At 38.6% G+C, this 15,743-nt stretch overlaps 1 protein-coding gene across 4 annotated transcripts in view; it reads left to right on the forward strand.

Moving 5' to 3' along the window:
• rhobtb2a (Rho related BTB domain containing 2a) overlaps positions 1–15,743 on the forward strand; it is a 290,373-nt gene that overhangs the window by 139,791 nt on the left and 134,839 nt on the right. For all 4 annotated transcript variants that reach the window (XM_073911225.1, XM_073911226.1, XM_073911223.1 and 1 more), the window contains one exon: positions 2,328–2,494. In XM_073911225.1, the coding sequence (XP_073767326.1) occupies positions 2,469–2,494 (26 nt within the window). In that variant the 5' untranslated portion in view covers positions 2,328–2,468. The remainder of the gene's footprint in view (positions 1–2,327; positions 2,495–15,743) is intronic.

A 15,743-nucleotide genomic window follows, 5' to 3' on the forward strand; every position in this document is an offset into this window, starting at 1 on the left:
AGATCTGCAGAGTGGATGGCAACATCAACAGCCTGAGGTATCAAGACATTTGTGCTGCCAATTACATTACATTTATTGTGCTCAAACAAGCGTCATCTAGAGGCTTTTCATAAAAGCCACTTCTGTTACCAAACAACTAGAAGTCAAGTTATTATGAGTTGTTCCCAAAACTTGGATAGGTGTCAAGACTTTTGTCAGGTAGTGTAGTAAATAAATAAATAAAAAAGAAGGGGAAAAAGTTGTCTATAGATGCAGAGGCAACTGAAAGCACATTTTGTCAGCATATGGAAATACCTTCGATTCAGCAAGCTGTTATTTGAGAAACTTTTTTAACTGCACATTCAAAATATTCACTTCAGCAAAGAGCAGAGCAATGTTCTGTTTAATCATTTTTGGCCTTTCATAGTCTCTTAAGCATTTCACGAGGGGTCATTATTATTTCTCCTTTTAGTATAGCAAAAGTACATCCTGGAGTTGCAATGCCAGTACAGGCCATATTTCACAAATCAATCTTCATTGTGATTGGTCCTTGAGTCTGCTTTGCACACTCTGTACCTCATAACAAGTGTTCTTCCCAGTTATAGAAAACTGCATTACAGGACACAGTGTGCATTTTCAAGATATCAGTGCTCTTAGAGGACTTATGGATATCTTTTTTAAACCCTAGACACATTTAGGTAGGATTTTAAAATATGTATATGATACATAATTATTATGTGTTTGAGTAAGGATGCATTAAATTTACCAAAAGTGATATTTTAAGAATCCATCCATCCATCCATCCATCCATCCATCCATCCATCCATCCATCCATACATCCATCCATCCATCCATCCATACATCCATACATCCATACATCCATCCATCAATCCATACATCCATTCCATTCATTTTCCTTCAGCTTAGTCTCTTATTATAGAGTTTGCCACAGCGGAATGAACCGCCAACTATTCCGAGCATATGTGTTACGTAGCGAATGCCCTTCCAGCCACAACCCAGTACTGGGAAACACCCACACACTAATACACTACAGCCAATCTAGTTTATTCAATTCACTTGTACCTGTGGACTGTGTGGAAAACCGGAGCACCCGAAGGAAACCCACGCCAACACAGGGAGAACATGCAAACTCCACACAGAAATGCCATCTGGGACTCGAACCCTCTTGCTGTAAGGCAACAGTGCTTACCACTAAGCCTGGTCACCAGGGAAGTGTCTTTACACTTTTGAACATATGAGGTCTACATTTGGATTTAAATGTACAAATTAGTAGCTGAAAACTACCATTGTAAACCTGATAGTGGGGAAAGCAACCAGGCTCAATATAGATATGTACCCCTATATACATGTCTGGAGATCACAAAATACGTCCCAGGAGCTACAATTTTTTTTTTTTTTTTTTTGCGGTTTTTATTTTCCTGAATCCACTAGAGGCCACTGTGTATGCTTTTTGGGATGTCAAATTTATCTTTCGAGTGCCATTCGCACCTGCTGTTCTTGCGTAAATCCACTAGAGGCCGCTGTTGATTGACTGACTGACTGACTGACTGATAACCCCAAACACCCACTTCCCTAAATCCAACAGACAGTGTTTTCTAAAGCAATCAAGAAAAAGAAAAGCCCTCTCCTGATTTTACCACGTTTTCAGATTTTACCACATGCTCACCCTGTTATTTACTTGTTTATTTTATTTTTTGGCTTCTGTTTTTATTTGACCTGCTTTCTGCAACTGTTCTTCGCCATACTCAAACCCCATCGTTGCAGTCAAATCCTCTCTCTGTTTAAAGTCCAGTGACATACATGGTGAGGTACTGGGCAAACTGGTAACAGCGGAAAGGCAGAGGTAATCGGCCAGCTGGTAGCACAAAACATTACACCGCCCCGTAGCGTTCGTTTTAAAGACGAAATACAGCCATACAAAGCTCTGGCTACATAATTTGCGCTCTCCAGAAATGTTTATAGGGGGTACATTTTCACAATGAACCTGTAAAAGGTAAACCGCCACAGTGATAGGTTGTGTATGTTCATTTCTAAGAGAAAATGTATTTTTTAACAAGCCCAAAATAAAGTAATTCTTTAAAATGTCTTTAAGGTCACATTTGATTAATTTAATGCAATTTAGCTGAAACAAATAATAACTATGTTTTATGTATCTATTTTAAAGTCATATAAAATGTGCCCAGGGTTAAAAAACAACAACCATAAGGCCACTAAGAACAATTTTAGCCTGATTGTCATAGAGAGGACTGGAACAATGGTGGCAAGAATATTAACAGTTTATTGTAAGGATGGCATGTTAAATAGAGATACTGACTATTGGTTCACAGGATGTGGCTGGATCTGAAGGAGCTGAAATGACCGAAGGATGGATATAGATGGACAGTAACACAGGTAACCAGATACAGGGGATTGGCGACAACTAGAAAGGGAACCAGGATTGACCACACTAGGAAGGAGAGTCGCAGACAATGAAGATCACAAGGAAACACGAGAGGTGAGCACCTTCAAATAGAATAATAACACTAAAGCCGTGGACACACTGCACTTTTCTCCCCATAGACTTCTATTCACACACATGTGAATGCGTCAGACCGGAAACACAAGCTTGTGCGATAAATTTTGCAGTCCGCAGCATTAGAAAGTGAACACTGACCTGCGAAATTACTTAACATGACTGCCTGAGACCAATCGCAGATCAAAACATGACCTCTCTGTACAGAAATGAACAATATGGACCAATCGCTCTCTTTTTTTATTGGCTAATCATCTTGTTTAATCCCGCCCCTTTCTGCAGTGCCGTATGACAGAATTTTGCATGCTCAAGCTCGAATGTAACCATGGCATAACCGTGAAGAGAGTGTAGTCGTTTGTATTGCAGTGAGGCCGGACACTGAATGGAGCTTGGTGACAGATTACATGGGGCTGAAGAAATGAAGTGCAGGTGACAGGAATCTGTGTGATTGTGGTTATTGTGAATAGGGACAACCTGGTCTGGCTGTGACTGTGATGCTTTGTATTGTATAAAAAAATGCTAATTAATAACAAAATATGCAATATAAAATACACTAAAACTACATTTTGGAAAGGGATAAGTAGAAGCCCTAGGTTTTTCAGTCCCTCCCCACAGTATTTACCAAAACCAAATCAAAATCAAACAGAATATATCTGTAATAATGAGTCGGGGCACAATGGATCCAAGTGCAGTTTATTATGAAAATAATCGTCAAGCAGGCAAATGTCAAACAGGGACAGACAGGAGCATGCAGAAAATCCAAAAGCTCAGATAGGCGGCAAAACAACGTAAACAGTAAAACAAAGCCAAGGTCAAAAGCACAGCAAGACAAGACAAGAAAAATGCTTTGGTAATGCTCACTTACAGATCACAAGACTCAGCCACGACGTGTGTGTCTGTGTGCTGTGTTAAAAGTCCATCTGATTAGTCCTGAACAGCTTCAGCTGTGTGTAATTGCAGTCATGGGGAATCTGGGCCCGGTGTGTGATAGAAGTGCTTGATGGGAGCTGTAGTTCAATAATGTGGCAGATTTGTTGTTCTCCAGCGATCTGCAAATGCTAGATCGCTGGTGATTGTGGCGATATCAGATATACCATTTTGCATAATAATTACTCCGTTTACAATTTTAACTCCTCTTTCTTTTGTGTTGCGTTTAAACCTTTTCAAGTTGTATTTTTGGAACTTTTTATTAACTCGATTGTGAAAATGCTTTAGTTTTGTCATCAAATAAATATATTACCTTTTAAATATATCCAAGTAGATTTCAGTTATAAAATTAGACCATAATATTGATGTGTTTACTGCAGCCTTGGCCAAATGAATACAGCTTAGGTAAGAATAAGCTATTTTAAAATATCAATAAATAAAAGCAACAACAATTGCTGGCCTTGAAGTGCTCATTTTACATAAAAATCACAGGCAAAATGTAAAACAAATCATTTATATTCAATGACAACAATTAATAGGGTAGATGAAACTTTTTAGGCATAGTGCAGTTAACCTGGAAAGTTGCTATCAATGTATTAACATAAACACTTTAGATTAGAGGCTTCATAGGCTAATTAAAATATAAGGAAATCCATTGTAGAGTAACCACATAGATCTTCACGGACCCCCTGGAGTATTCAGAAGAATATCTTTGGTATTAGGCATGAGTTCTGGTTCTGCGCACACCATGATCCTTTTATAAAGAGTTTTACTGTTGCTCCAGAGGCAATAACTTGGGTTTTATTAAACAGGATCCAAGGTGAAAGAGTTTCTGAGCTCTGCACTGTATCACATCCACCTACTGCACATTCATAGCATTTATAGTGAGGGCATGAAATGATAAGAACACTTACATTTGTCATTTTAAAAAAGCCTTTTAAACTACCTTTATGTGTTTATTTTGGATTTGTCTGATTTGTACACTTACATCTGAATTATTGACACTTAGGCTGCGTTCCAGTCCACTTTTAGACACGCACTCACAAACTTCCCTTCACTTGTTCCCTCAAGGGAATCTTCATCAATTTAACAAGGGTAATTTACAAGGACATACTCTCCATCTCTTAATTTTGACCAAACATATGACCTCTCCAGACAATCAAAGAAAGATGTTGCTTAACCCTGGTGCACTGTTCAAATTGACTACCTTTTTGTTAAAGAATGTTAGGGATGAAAACATCCACTGAATTAAACTGCTGTAAAAATGCATCAGATACACTTTTTTTTCAAATTGTTTTTGCAGAAATCTGTTAATCAACCTCAGTCCTGATCAAAACTACTAAATTATTTAGAAAATTACAGGCTTTTAACTCTTTAATTGCCAAATTCTTAAATGATGTCACTGATTTGGTGAAAAAACACACAAAATGACGTATTTTTAACATAAAAAGTAATAGTGGCCTGCATTATTTTTTAACCTTTTATCACAGTCAATAATATTGGCCATAAAATGGTTTAAAAAGTTAAGAAATGCTTTTATTCTAGCCAAACTGAAACAAATAGGACTTTCTCCAGAAGAAAAAATATTATAGGAAATACTGTGAAAAATTCCTTGCTCTGTCAAACATCATTAGGGAAATATTTGAAAAAGAAAAACAAAATTGTTGGAGCTATTAACTTTGACTTAACTGTATATGTCCTAGAACACTACAATAGTGACCTCACAACAGTGTAGTTCACAAGCGCTCAAGGGTCTCACACATTCACTCATACACTTCGGCCAATTTTCAGTTTACCCAATTCACCTATAGCGCATGTCTTTGGACTGTGGGAGAAACCAAAGCTCCCAGAGGAAACCCACACCAACACGGGGAGAACATGCAAACTCCACACAGAAATGCCAACTGGCCCAGCTGGGACTGAAACCAGCGACCTAGCTGTGAGGCAACAGTGGTAACAACTGAGACATAAAATATAGTGTGACTAAAAGGTTAATTCTGTTCAATTTCTTCATTTGATTTTGTATCTTCATGGATCCATATAGATATTATTTTAGTTTTGTCTGTGTATTTTTGGATGTTCTGATAGCTGCGTTATGTATACCTACTGGAACCCCCATGGAGCCAAGATTCTCACAGAAATCAGTCAGATTTGGTGAAGGAAAAATCGTGGTTTGGGGTTACATTCAGTATGGGGGCGTGTGAGAGATCTGCAGAGTGGATGAGAACATCAACAGCCTGAGGTATCAAGACATTTGTGCTGCCCATTACATTACAAACCACAGGAGAGGGCAAATTCTCCAGCAGGATAGCGCTCCTCATACTTCAGCCTCCATATCAAAGTTCTCGAAAGCAAAAAAGATCAAATTGCTTCAGGATTGGCCAGCCCAGTCACCAGACATGAACATTATTGAGCATGTCTGGGGTAAGATGGAGGAGGCGTTGAAGATGAATCCAAAGAATGTTGATAACCTCTGGGAGTCCTGCAAGAATGCTTTCTTTGCCATTCCAGATGACTTTATTAATGCGTGATTTGAGTCATGTCAGAGATGTATGGATGCAGTCCTCCAAGCTCATGGGAGTCATGCACATTCATTCTGTCTCCACTGCAACATGTCTTTATATTCTATACTGGACATTATTTCTGTTCAGTGACAAGACTTTTGTCTAAGCAAAGTCAGACCTTACTGTCCTAATGAAATCATTCAAAATCAAAACATGATCATATTTTAATTTGATCAAATATGCATCATCTAGAGGCCTTTCATATAAGCCTCTTCTGATACCAAATAATCAACCAAAAGTCAAGTTATTATTTGTTGTTCCTAAACGTTGGATAGGCGACCAAACTTTTGGCAGGTAGTGTACACCTCAAATGAAGGGTGAGTAAATTAACATCAAACTTGAGATTTTGCTCATTGCTCACTGATTACTGAACCAAACAAAAACTCCTAATATGCAGAAAAGTCCCCTAACCTGCTGAAGTGAGTGAGAATTGGTCTAGTCAGGCTTTTTATTTGGTCATGTGGGTTAACATCTGAGCCACAGATGAACATTGTCGCTGCATTGTGGTAAGGGAGTTACATAGGAGCCTGTTTTGTTGAACAAATGTCAGCTTTGTTTAGACCTGAATATACTGAAAAAGAATCAACTCGTCTGTACAATTTTGGTTCGACGCTCTCTGGTGTTTCTAGTGCAGAGCCAGACTGCCCGCTGACTCAAATCTGCGCACCTGCACTAAAGGCCTACAAATGTATTTTATGGTTTGGCTGCTGTGATGCATCTAGACTTTGCTCATAAAAGATCTGGTTTGTTTTACATAGACGGAGCCCGGTCATTTTAATGAAAACACAAAATGGTGAAATGCACACTTGTTCGTCGTAAAAAACGATAATTAGAATAATAAACTAAATCCAGGGCCAAACTGACTCACCATTCTTTAGCTCAGCCCTTCGATTTCGCCACAGTGGAATGAACCACCAATTACTTTGGCATATGTTTTATGTGGCGGATTCTGAGCATTACTTTCATCACTTTTGGCTGAACATAGCTTTAGGACAGAAGCAGGTATTTCTCAGGATTCATTATAACATCTCAATTTGTGTGTTTTTTAATTTAAGTAATTGGGTGATCTAATCACAGAATATTAATTTGCATTGATATCATTTGAAACATACTGTGTAATATGCTGTCATACAGCAATAATGACTTGTTGATCATTTGGAAAAGTGGCAGAAGGTCGATTTTTTTGATGTATCATCCCAATCATCACAAATACTGCAGAAGACCTACTGGAACCCACATGCACCCAAGATTCTCACAGAAATCAGTCAAGTTTGGTGAAGGAAAAATCATGGTTTGGGGTTACATTCAGTATTGGGGCGTGCGAGAGATCTGCAGATTGGATGGCAACATCAACAGCCTGAGGTATCAAGACATTTGTGCTGCCCATTACATTACAAACCACAGGAGAGGGACAATTCTCCAGCAGGATAGCGCTCCTTCTCATACTTCAGCCTCCACATCAAAGTTCCTGAAAGCAAAGAAGGACAAGGTGCTCCAGGATTACCCAGCCCAGTGACCAGACATGAACTTTACTTGTCTAAGCAAAATCAGACCTTATTGTCGTAATTAAATAATTAAAAATCAAGGCATGATCATATTTTATTTTGGTAAAATAAACGTAATCTAGAGGCCTTTGCCTTTCACTTGTGATACCAAATGATCAACTAGAAGTCAAGTTATTATTTGTTGTTGCTAAAGCTTGGATAAGTGACAAGACTTTCGTCAGGTAGTGTATATACTGTAGGTTTTTATGCATAATCATTCATTTGAATAGTTGAGTAAACTGTACATCACACTTCTGGAATCCAGGAATGAATCTGAGTCACTGAATCATTTATCCATTTGATTCGATATGAATGTATTGGTTAAAATTCAATATACAGTTGAAGTCGAAATTATTAGGCCTCCTGTCAAATTAGAATTTTTTAAAAAATATTGTGGTTTAACAGTGACAACAGTGAGTTTACAAGACATTTTTAAATGTAAAAGTTTACTAATTTCTTGATTTATTTCGTCTTTGCCATGCTGACAGTACATAATATTTTACTAGATATTGTGCAAGATACTAGTATTCGCAACACAGGCTCATGAGGAAAACGCTGGTACCCCCGTATGCATTTCTGGAGAGTGCTAATTATGTAGCCAGAGCTATACACATGGCTACATTTTGTCTTTAAAACGAACGCTACGGGGTGGTATGATGCTACCGAGAGCTTTTGTTTCTTTTCATGCTACCAGCTGACCGCTTACCTCCGTGTGGACAGCTTTTCTGCTGTTACCAGTTTGCCCAGTAGCTTGACGCGTACGTCGGCGGACTTGAGATGCAGAGAGAAGTTGACCGTGAGGACAAGGATCGAGTTCAGCGAGGAACGGTTCCAGAAAGCAGGCTAAAGGCAAAAAGTAAAGTAAACAAATAACAGGGTAAGAATGTGGTGAGATCTGAAAACATGGTAAAAATCAGACAAGGCCTTTTCTTTATCTGGATTGCTTTTGAAAACACTGTCGATTGGGTTTATTGAAGTGGGTGGGCGGGTCAACCGGTGCTTTTGAAAACACTATCAGCTGGGTTTAGAGAAGGGGGTTGGTGGGAGTATTGTTTGGTTATTCGCTCAGTCAACAGCGGCCTCTGGTGGATTTATGCTAGAAAAGCAGGCGCGAATAGCACTTGCAAGAGAAATCTGAGATCTGAAAGAGCAAACACAGTGGCCTCTGGTGAATTTATGCAAACAAACAAAAAAACGATCCTCCCAGAACGTATTTCACGCTGTCCAGAAATGTACATAGGGGTACATATCAATAATGAACCTGGGTTGAGTATTTCTTAACATGCAATTTAATGGCTAAAATAGGTAAATTAGGTCAACCAGGCAAGTTAAGGTAATTAGGCAAGTCATAGGACAACAGCCAATTGGGAAAAAAATGTCTTAACGGAGCTAAAAATATTGATCTCAAAATCGTTTTAAAATGATTTTAACTGCTTTTATTCCAGCCAAACTAAAAGACTTTCCCCAGAAGAAAAAGGTATTATAGCAAATACTGAGAACATTTCCTTGGTCTGTTAAACAACACTTGAGTAACATTTAAAAAATAATGAAAATTTCACATTAGGGCTAATAATTTTGACTGCAACCGCATAACCAGGTATAAATATACCATCCATTGATAATTAGGGTCTGGACCATAGACTGTAAAAGATATGGATGTAGTATCCGCGAAGTCACCCATAGGTTTCTTAAGAAGGTAAAAGTATCTACAAGAAGACATGGCCAACCGTCGCCATTTTGTTTGAGCATCATCGCAGCGACTGCGGGATACCGAACAAGGGCAAAGAGGCAGAGTGTGAGCGGAGCTACAGACGCCTGCCTGCATTATGCTTAGACAGGCTTTTCCAGGGGCGGACTGGGACAAAAATTCAGCCCTGGCACTGTAGCCACATCAGCCCACATTACCACACCGACACAGTCCCACCGGCGGACTCGCATATTCACTATTTATTTTGGTGTACAGATGGTGAAATAATATGACATTCTTGCCAGATTTTGATTACGTCCAAGTAACCTTTGGGTCGGCCCATCTTGAAATCAGGTGGCGATTGGGCCAAATGCTTAAAGAGCCCATATTATGGGTTTTTGAAAATTCCCCTCCATGTAGTGTGTAACACAGCTCTAAGTGAAGTGAAGTATCCAGCTAAGGCTTAAATCTGTTAGTGTACAGTGTTTAAAACTGTTGATTCATCTATAAAAGAGTCGACTCATAGTGCTTCAAACGAGTCGCCTTGATACCGATTCATTAGGTGTTTCGCCATGACATACGAACGAAACCAAGTTATTCACGTGCACGCGCAAACCCGGGAGATTTCAAACCTGAGACCCCGCCCTCTGACGCAGAAACCCAGACACACACACACACACACACACACACAAACACACACACACACACATACACAAACATGCCGGTCGATTGAAGTCACACTGCAGATGGATATATTGAGTCTCTACCCAAAGATGAAACCTCAGCATTATAGCCAAGCAGTTGGAAACTACTGGAAACTTCTGGAAACTACATGCTACAAAGAATACTTCATCAGCGTTTGTTAAAGGAAGGATCAGTAAAGAGTAACTTACTGATGGACGTCAGGATGGATTTTTCTTCCTCCATTTCTCAAGTGTAAGTACGTGCGATTAAAGTTGCCTCGTTGACTCTAGCTTGCAAATGTATTTAGTTGTGATTTGTTACTTGTAACCGCGTGTACTGTATCAGGTTAACTGGCTATATTCTCATATCGCGTGCAAAGTCAACGCGTGCTGCTTTGTTAACGGAGCTCCGTGGACGAGGAGTAGTGTGTGTGTCTGTGTGTGCGTGTGCGTGCGCTGTCGTCCGGAGGTGTGTGTGTTTGTGTGTGTGTGTGTTTGTGTGTGTGTGTGTGCGCGCGCGTGTTGTCGTCCGGAGCAGGGTTAAGTGCGTGTGTGTGTGCAACATGTGTGTGTGTGTGTCTGTGAAAAGAGCAGAGTGAGAAGCTAGGAGATCTCCTCAACTGTTTTTGGAGTTTTTGCTCAATAAAATAGTTAGTCATCTGAATTTTCAAGTCCATAGTCTGTATTTACATTGACCCACTGGCAGCTAAACTCCACGCCTACACTATCGAGCGTGTATGAACTGTGATTACTTTTATATTGCTGATTAGCTGTTTGGCATTTCACTCTCTGACTGAAGGCAGTCGACCAATCGCAACAGACTGTCATTGGTCCAATCAGCGCAGATTAGCTTCGCGCTAAGGAGGGGTTTGGGAACAAATGAATCACTGGACGATTCATACAGGAGTCGCTGGGATAATTAGGTAAAAATAAATGCAGATTATAAGACCACGAAAGTGTTTTTTGACCTTGCATGCATATTAAACTGTTGTTGGAGACCCTTACAACCAAGATATGACCCTATTTCATGTATAATATGGGCTCTTTAACATTTATTATTATTATCATTATTTTTATTATTATCATCATAATATCGCATCTAGCAAGAGATAAAAGCTGCCTCTACGTAAAAACAATACATATTAAAAAAAAAAAAAAAAAACTGACCGGCCCACATTTAAAAATTGGTCCAGCCCTTCTGGCATTTGCCAGAATTGCCAAATGGCCAGTCCACCCCGGGCTTCTCTTTGGGAGAAATGCTTAATACTTCATTAACTTCGACTCATTTGTGTTCTGACCACTTGTGCTTGGTTGTGTACTATATCAATAAAGTGTTCAGTGTTTTAAAACACTGCTGTAATACATTGAGCCACTAAGCATTGTTCTTATGACGTTTTTGTATTGGAGGAAAACGTGAATTACTTCCAAACACTTCAAATATAGTCTGTTAGTAAATGCAAGGCTATTTATGAAATACAGGCATAACACTGTGTGACAACGTTTCAGATGTCGGATAATTTCACTCACCTGAGAAATGGAGGCCTCGTGAATGGTTTGTGAGCACAATTAAGTGCACACAGCATGCCATATCATCTGATAATTGTAAGAAATAATTGCAAAAAGCAATTGACCATGTAAAGCCACATACAACAACACAAGAAATATGATGTATATGCCGAGTTCAGCGGCTAATCAGCCGGAATCAGCTGACGGCGACCAGCGAGACCTAGCTGCCACTCAAGGTGTCTAACTGTGTAACAAAAAATGTGTAGATGTTGGTCATTCAAAATAGACATATTACCTCTATAAATTAATAAAATACGGTAGTTTACCGTAAAAATGAGAAATTACATTTACGGTTTGTACCTTTTTTTTAACGGTAAAGTACTGGCAATCACAGCTGCCGTTTTTTTACCGTAAATTTTACGGATTTATATTTTAATGTGTATATGAACCAAAATTGTTCTTTGTACCAGGCTGTAAATACCTTTTTTACTGCTGTAAAGTTGGCCATTTTAACAGTAGTAAAATCTGCTTTATTATGGAGCCAGGGCTAGCGCAATTTCGATGAATTGCAGTTTCAGTTACTTCCATATTTGCTTCAAGAGGGAGAGCGGTAGGTTGCCGCTTGCTTGGTCTGAACATGACATGAAGTGTCCTACTGGGTGATAGAACTCTCTGAAATGTAAATTCAGTGATTCAATTATCAGAAAATCCAGGCCGCAAGGTAATCACTTCAATTGACAGTTCAAACATGAAGTCTATAAATAGTCGTTCTGCAGAACAACTGCACTCGCTGCTGGAAAAACGAGCAAGTGCATCTGTTTCTGCTGGATCTTTCGCTTGTCTCCAGCAGGCTCGGGTCCACGTGCCCTGCAGGCGATCGTGATACATCTTGATCAGTGTTTTCAATTGTTGCATTGGGGTCTTTGTGCTTTCCCTCACCACAACAGCTCCAACATATTAGGAACATATTTGATTTAATACAAAACTGCATTAAAAGCTAAACCGTCAGGGCGAGCCGGGCTGTATCGCGTGAGCCCTTTGAGTTTTGACGTGCGGTGTTTGAACTGCATTTAATGATTAAATATAAAGCCTCATGTGAGGGCTTAACCCCCCAGGAGATCCTACAGCAGGTTAGCTGATGTTTTAAAGATAACGCCAGTTTGCTTACAGACCATCTGTGTTTAATGCTCTCAAGGGAACGCTTCTGTCTGAGAGAAGTGAAAAGCCATACATTGACAGTTCAGCTTACAAACAGAAAAGTGCAGTTGCTTAGTTACTCAACAATGTTCTGCAAGTGTACAGAATCTCGACAGCTCTCATTTCCTTTAATTCACTATTTATGGTCACAATAGGCTGTTAAATGTTATTATTAAACATGCAAACACCATTAAGCCGTGTTTACAATAGAGTTTGAGCTTGCAAAATTCTGTCGTACAGTGCTACAAAAAGGGGCGGGATTAAAAAAGATGATTAAACGCTAAAAAAAAGCAAGCGACTGCTCAATATTTTACATTTCTGTAATGTGAGGTCACGTTTGATCTTCTATTGGTCTCACAAAACCATGTGATGCCACAGTACAGAGTTACTGAATCTTCCAACAATAGCGAGTCATTCAATCATTCACTCATCTGATTCAATTACTACGTACCTCAGACTTAAATGAAAATAAATCATTTTTTAAACAAACACCAGTAAACCACGGTCACAATAGAGTTTGAGCTTGTGAAATTCTGTTGTACGGCGCTAAGAAAAGGGATTGGATTAATAAGAAAAGAAATTATTTATTCTCATTTAAGTCTGAGGTACTTAGCAATTGAATCAGATGAGTGAATGATTCAATGACTCACTTTTGTTGGAAGATTTAGTAACTCTGTACTGTGGCAAAATCGCATCACGTGGTTTTCTAAGACCAAAAGAAGATTAAAACGTGACCTCTCTGTACAGAAATGTAAAATATTGAGCAGTCGCTTAATTTTTTTAATGTCTAATCATCTTTCTTAATCCCGCCCCTTTTCGCAGTGCCATACAACAGAATTTCGTAATCTCAAATTTTATTGTGACCGTGGCTTAATGGTGTTTGTATGTATAAAATGATTTATTTTCTTTTAAGTCTTAGGTACTTAGTAAATGATTCAAATAAGTGAATAATTCAATGACTCACTCTTGTTGGAAGATTCAGTAACTCTGTACTGTGGCAAAATCGCTGGTTTTTTGAGACCAAGAGAAGATCAAAACGTGACCTCACTGTACAGAAATGTAAAATATAGAGCAGTTGCTTGCTTTTTTAGGTTTAAATATCTTATTTAATCCCGCCCCTTTTCGCAACACCATACAATTTTGCCAGCTCAAACTCTATTGTGACCGTGGTTTATTGGTGTTTGTTTAAAAAAAAGATTTATTTTCATTTAAGTCTGAGGTACTTAGCAATTGATTCAGATGAGTGAATGATTCAATGACTCACTTTTGTTGGAAGATTCAGTAACTCTGTACTGTGGCAAAATCACATCATGTGGTGTTGTGAGACCAAAAGAAGATAAAAACATGACTACTCTGTACAGAAATGTAACATACGGAGCAGTCGCTCACTTTTTTAACATCTAATCATCTTATAAAATCCTGCCCCTTTTTGCAGCGCCATACAACAGAATTTCCCAGCTTAAACTTTATTGTAACCTCGGCTTAATGGTGTTTGCATGTATAAAAAAATTATAATATGGTAATTGATTCAGATGAGTGAATCAATTACTGCATATTTTTAAGTCCAAATTAAAGACACATTTATTTTCTAGGTCTTTTTAAAGTATAAGTGCTTCCCTTTCAGAAGGGGGGGGGTTGTTAGTGGGGAGGGGGATCAAAACGATCATGTTTTCTATCGTGTTTAGTGTTGGTCAACTGTGGTAGCATCTTTTAATTAGGAAAAATTATTTTACTATTATTATTCATATTTTTTATTTTTATTTTTGCTCTTTTATTGATAATTTTTCTATGTTCCTTCCTATTATGTGCTTATTGCTGTTTTTACTGTTTTATGCTCATATACTGTTTATTTTCTCTCTGTAAAGCACTTTGTGCAGCCCTGTGGCAGTTGGAAACTACTATATAAATAAATAGAACTTGAACTTGAGTGAATGATTCAATGACTCACTATTGTTGGAAGATTCAGTAACTCTGTAATGTGTCAAAATCGCATCACGTGGCTTTGTGAGACCAATAGAAGATTAAAACGTGACCTCTCTGGACAGAAATGTAAAATATTGAGCAGTCGCTTGCTTTTTTAATGTCTAATCATTTTTCTTAATCCCGCCCTTTTTCTCAGTGCCATACAACAGAATTTCAAAAGCTCAAATTTTATTCTGACCGTGGCTTAATGGAGTTTATATGTTTAAAAAATGATTTGTTTTCTTTTAGGTCTGAGGTACTTAGTAAATGATTCAAATGAGTGAATGATTCAATGACTCACTCTTGTTGGAAGATTCAGTAACTCTGTACTGTGGCAAAATCGCATCACCTGGTTTTGTGAGATCAATAGAAGATCAAAATCTGACCTTGCTGCAAAAAGGGGCGTAATTAAATAAGATGATTAGACGTTAAAAAAGCGAGCGACTGCTCCATATTTTACATTTCTGTACAGAGAGGTCACGTTTTGATCAAGTACCTCAGACTTGAAAGAAAATAAATAATTTTTGTAACATACAAACACTATTAAGCCACGTTCACAGCAGAGATTGAGCTTGCGAAATTCTGTCGTACATAAAAAAAAAAAAAATCACCAAAAATGAGTTATCAATAAGAATTGTTTATTCTCAAATCTGAACTCGGGGCAGCGCAGTGGAGCGTGGGGTAGTGCTGTCACCACACAGCAAGAAGGTCACTGGTTCGAGCCTCGGCTGGGTCAGTTGGCATTTCTGTGTGGAGTTTGCATGTTCTCCCTGTGTTGGCGTGGGTTTCCTCTGGGTGCTTCGTTTTCCCCAACAAACTCCAAACACATGCACTGAATTGAATGAGCTTAACTGTCTGCAGTGTATGTGTGTGAATGGGAGCGTATGGGTGTTTTCCAGTGATGGGATAGAGCTGGAAGGGCATACGCTGCATAAAACTTATGCTGGATAAGTTGGCGGTTCATTCCACTGTTGCAACTTCTGTTTAATTAAGGGACTAAACCGAATAGAAAATGTATGAATGAGTGAATGAATGAACGAATGAATGAATGAATCTGAACTTCAGATGCACTGCATAATCCTCCCTTCTTTGTAAGTTATTATTTGAGCAGTGTAAAATAGAACATTTGAATATTATTAAGAGACAAAATGTGGTCAGTTG

This window comes from Danio rerio, chromosome 8, assembly GCF_049306965.1.
Source record: "Danio rerio strain Tuebingen ecotype United States chromosome 8, GRCz12tu, whole genome shotgun sequence".
Classification (NCBI taxonomy): domain Eukaryota; kingdom Metazoa; phylum Chordata; class Actinopteri; order Cypriniformes; family Danionidae; genus Danio; species Danio rerio.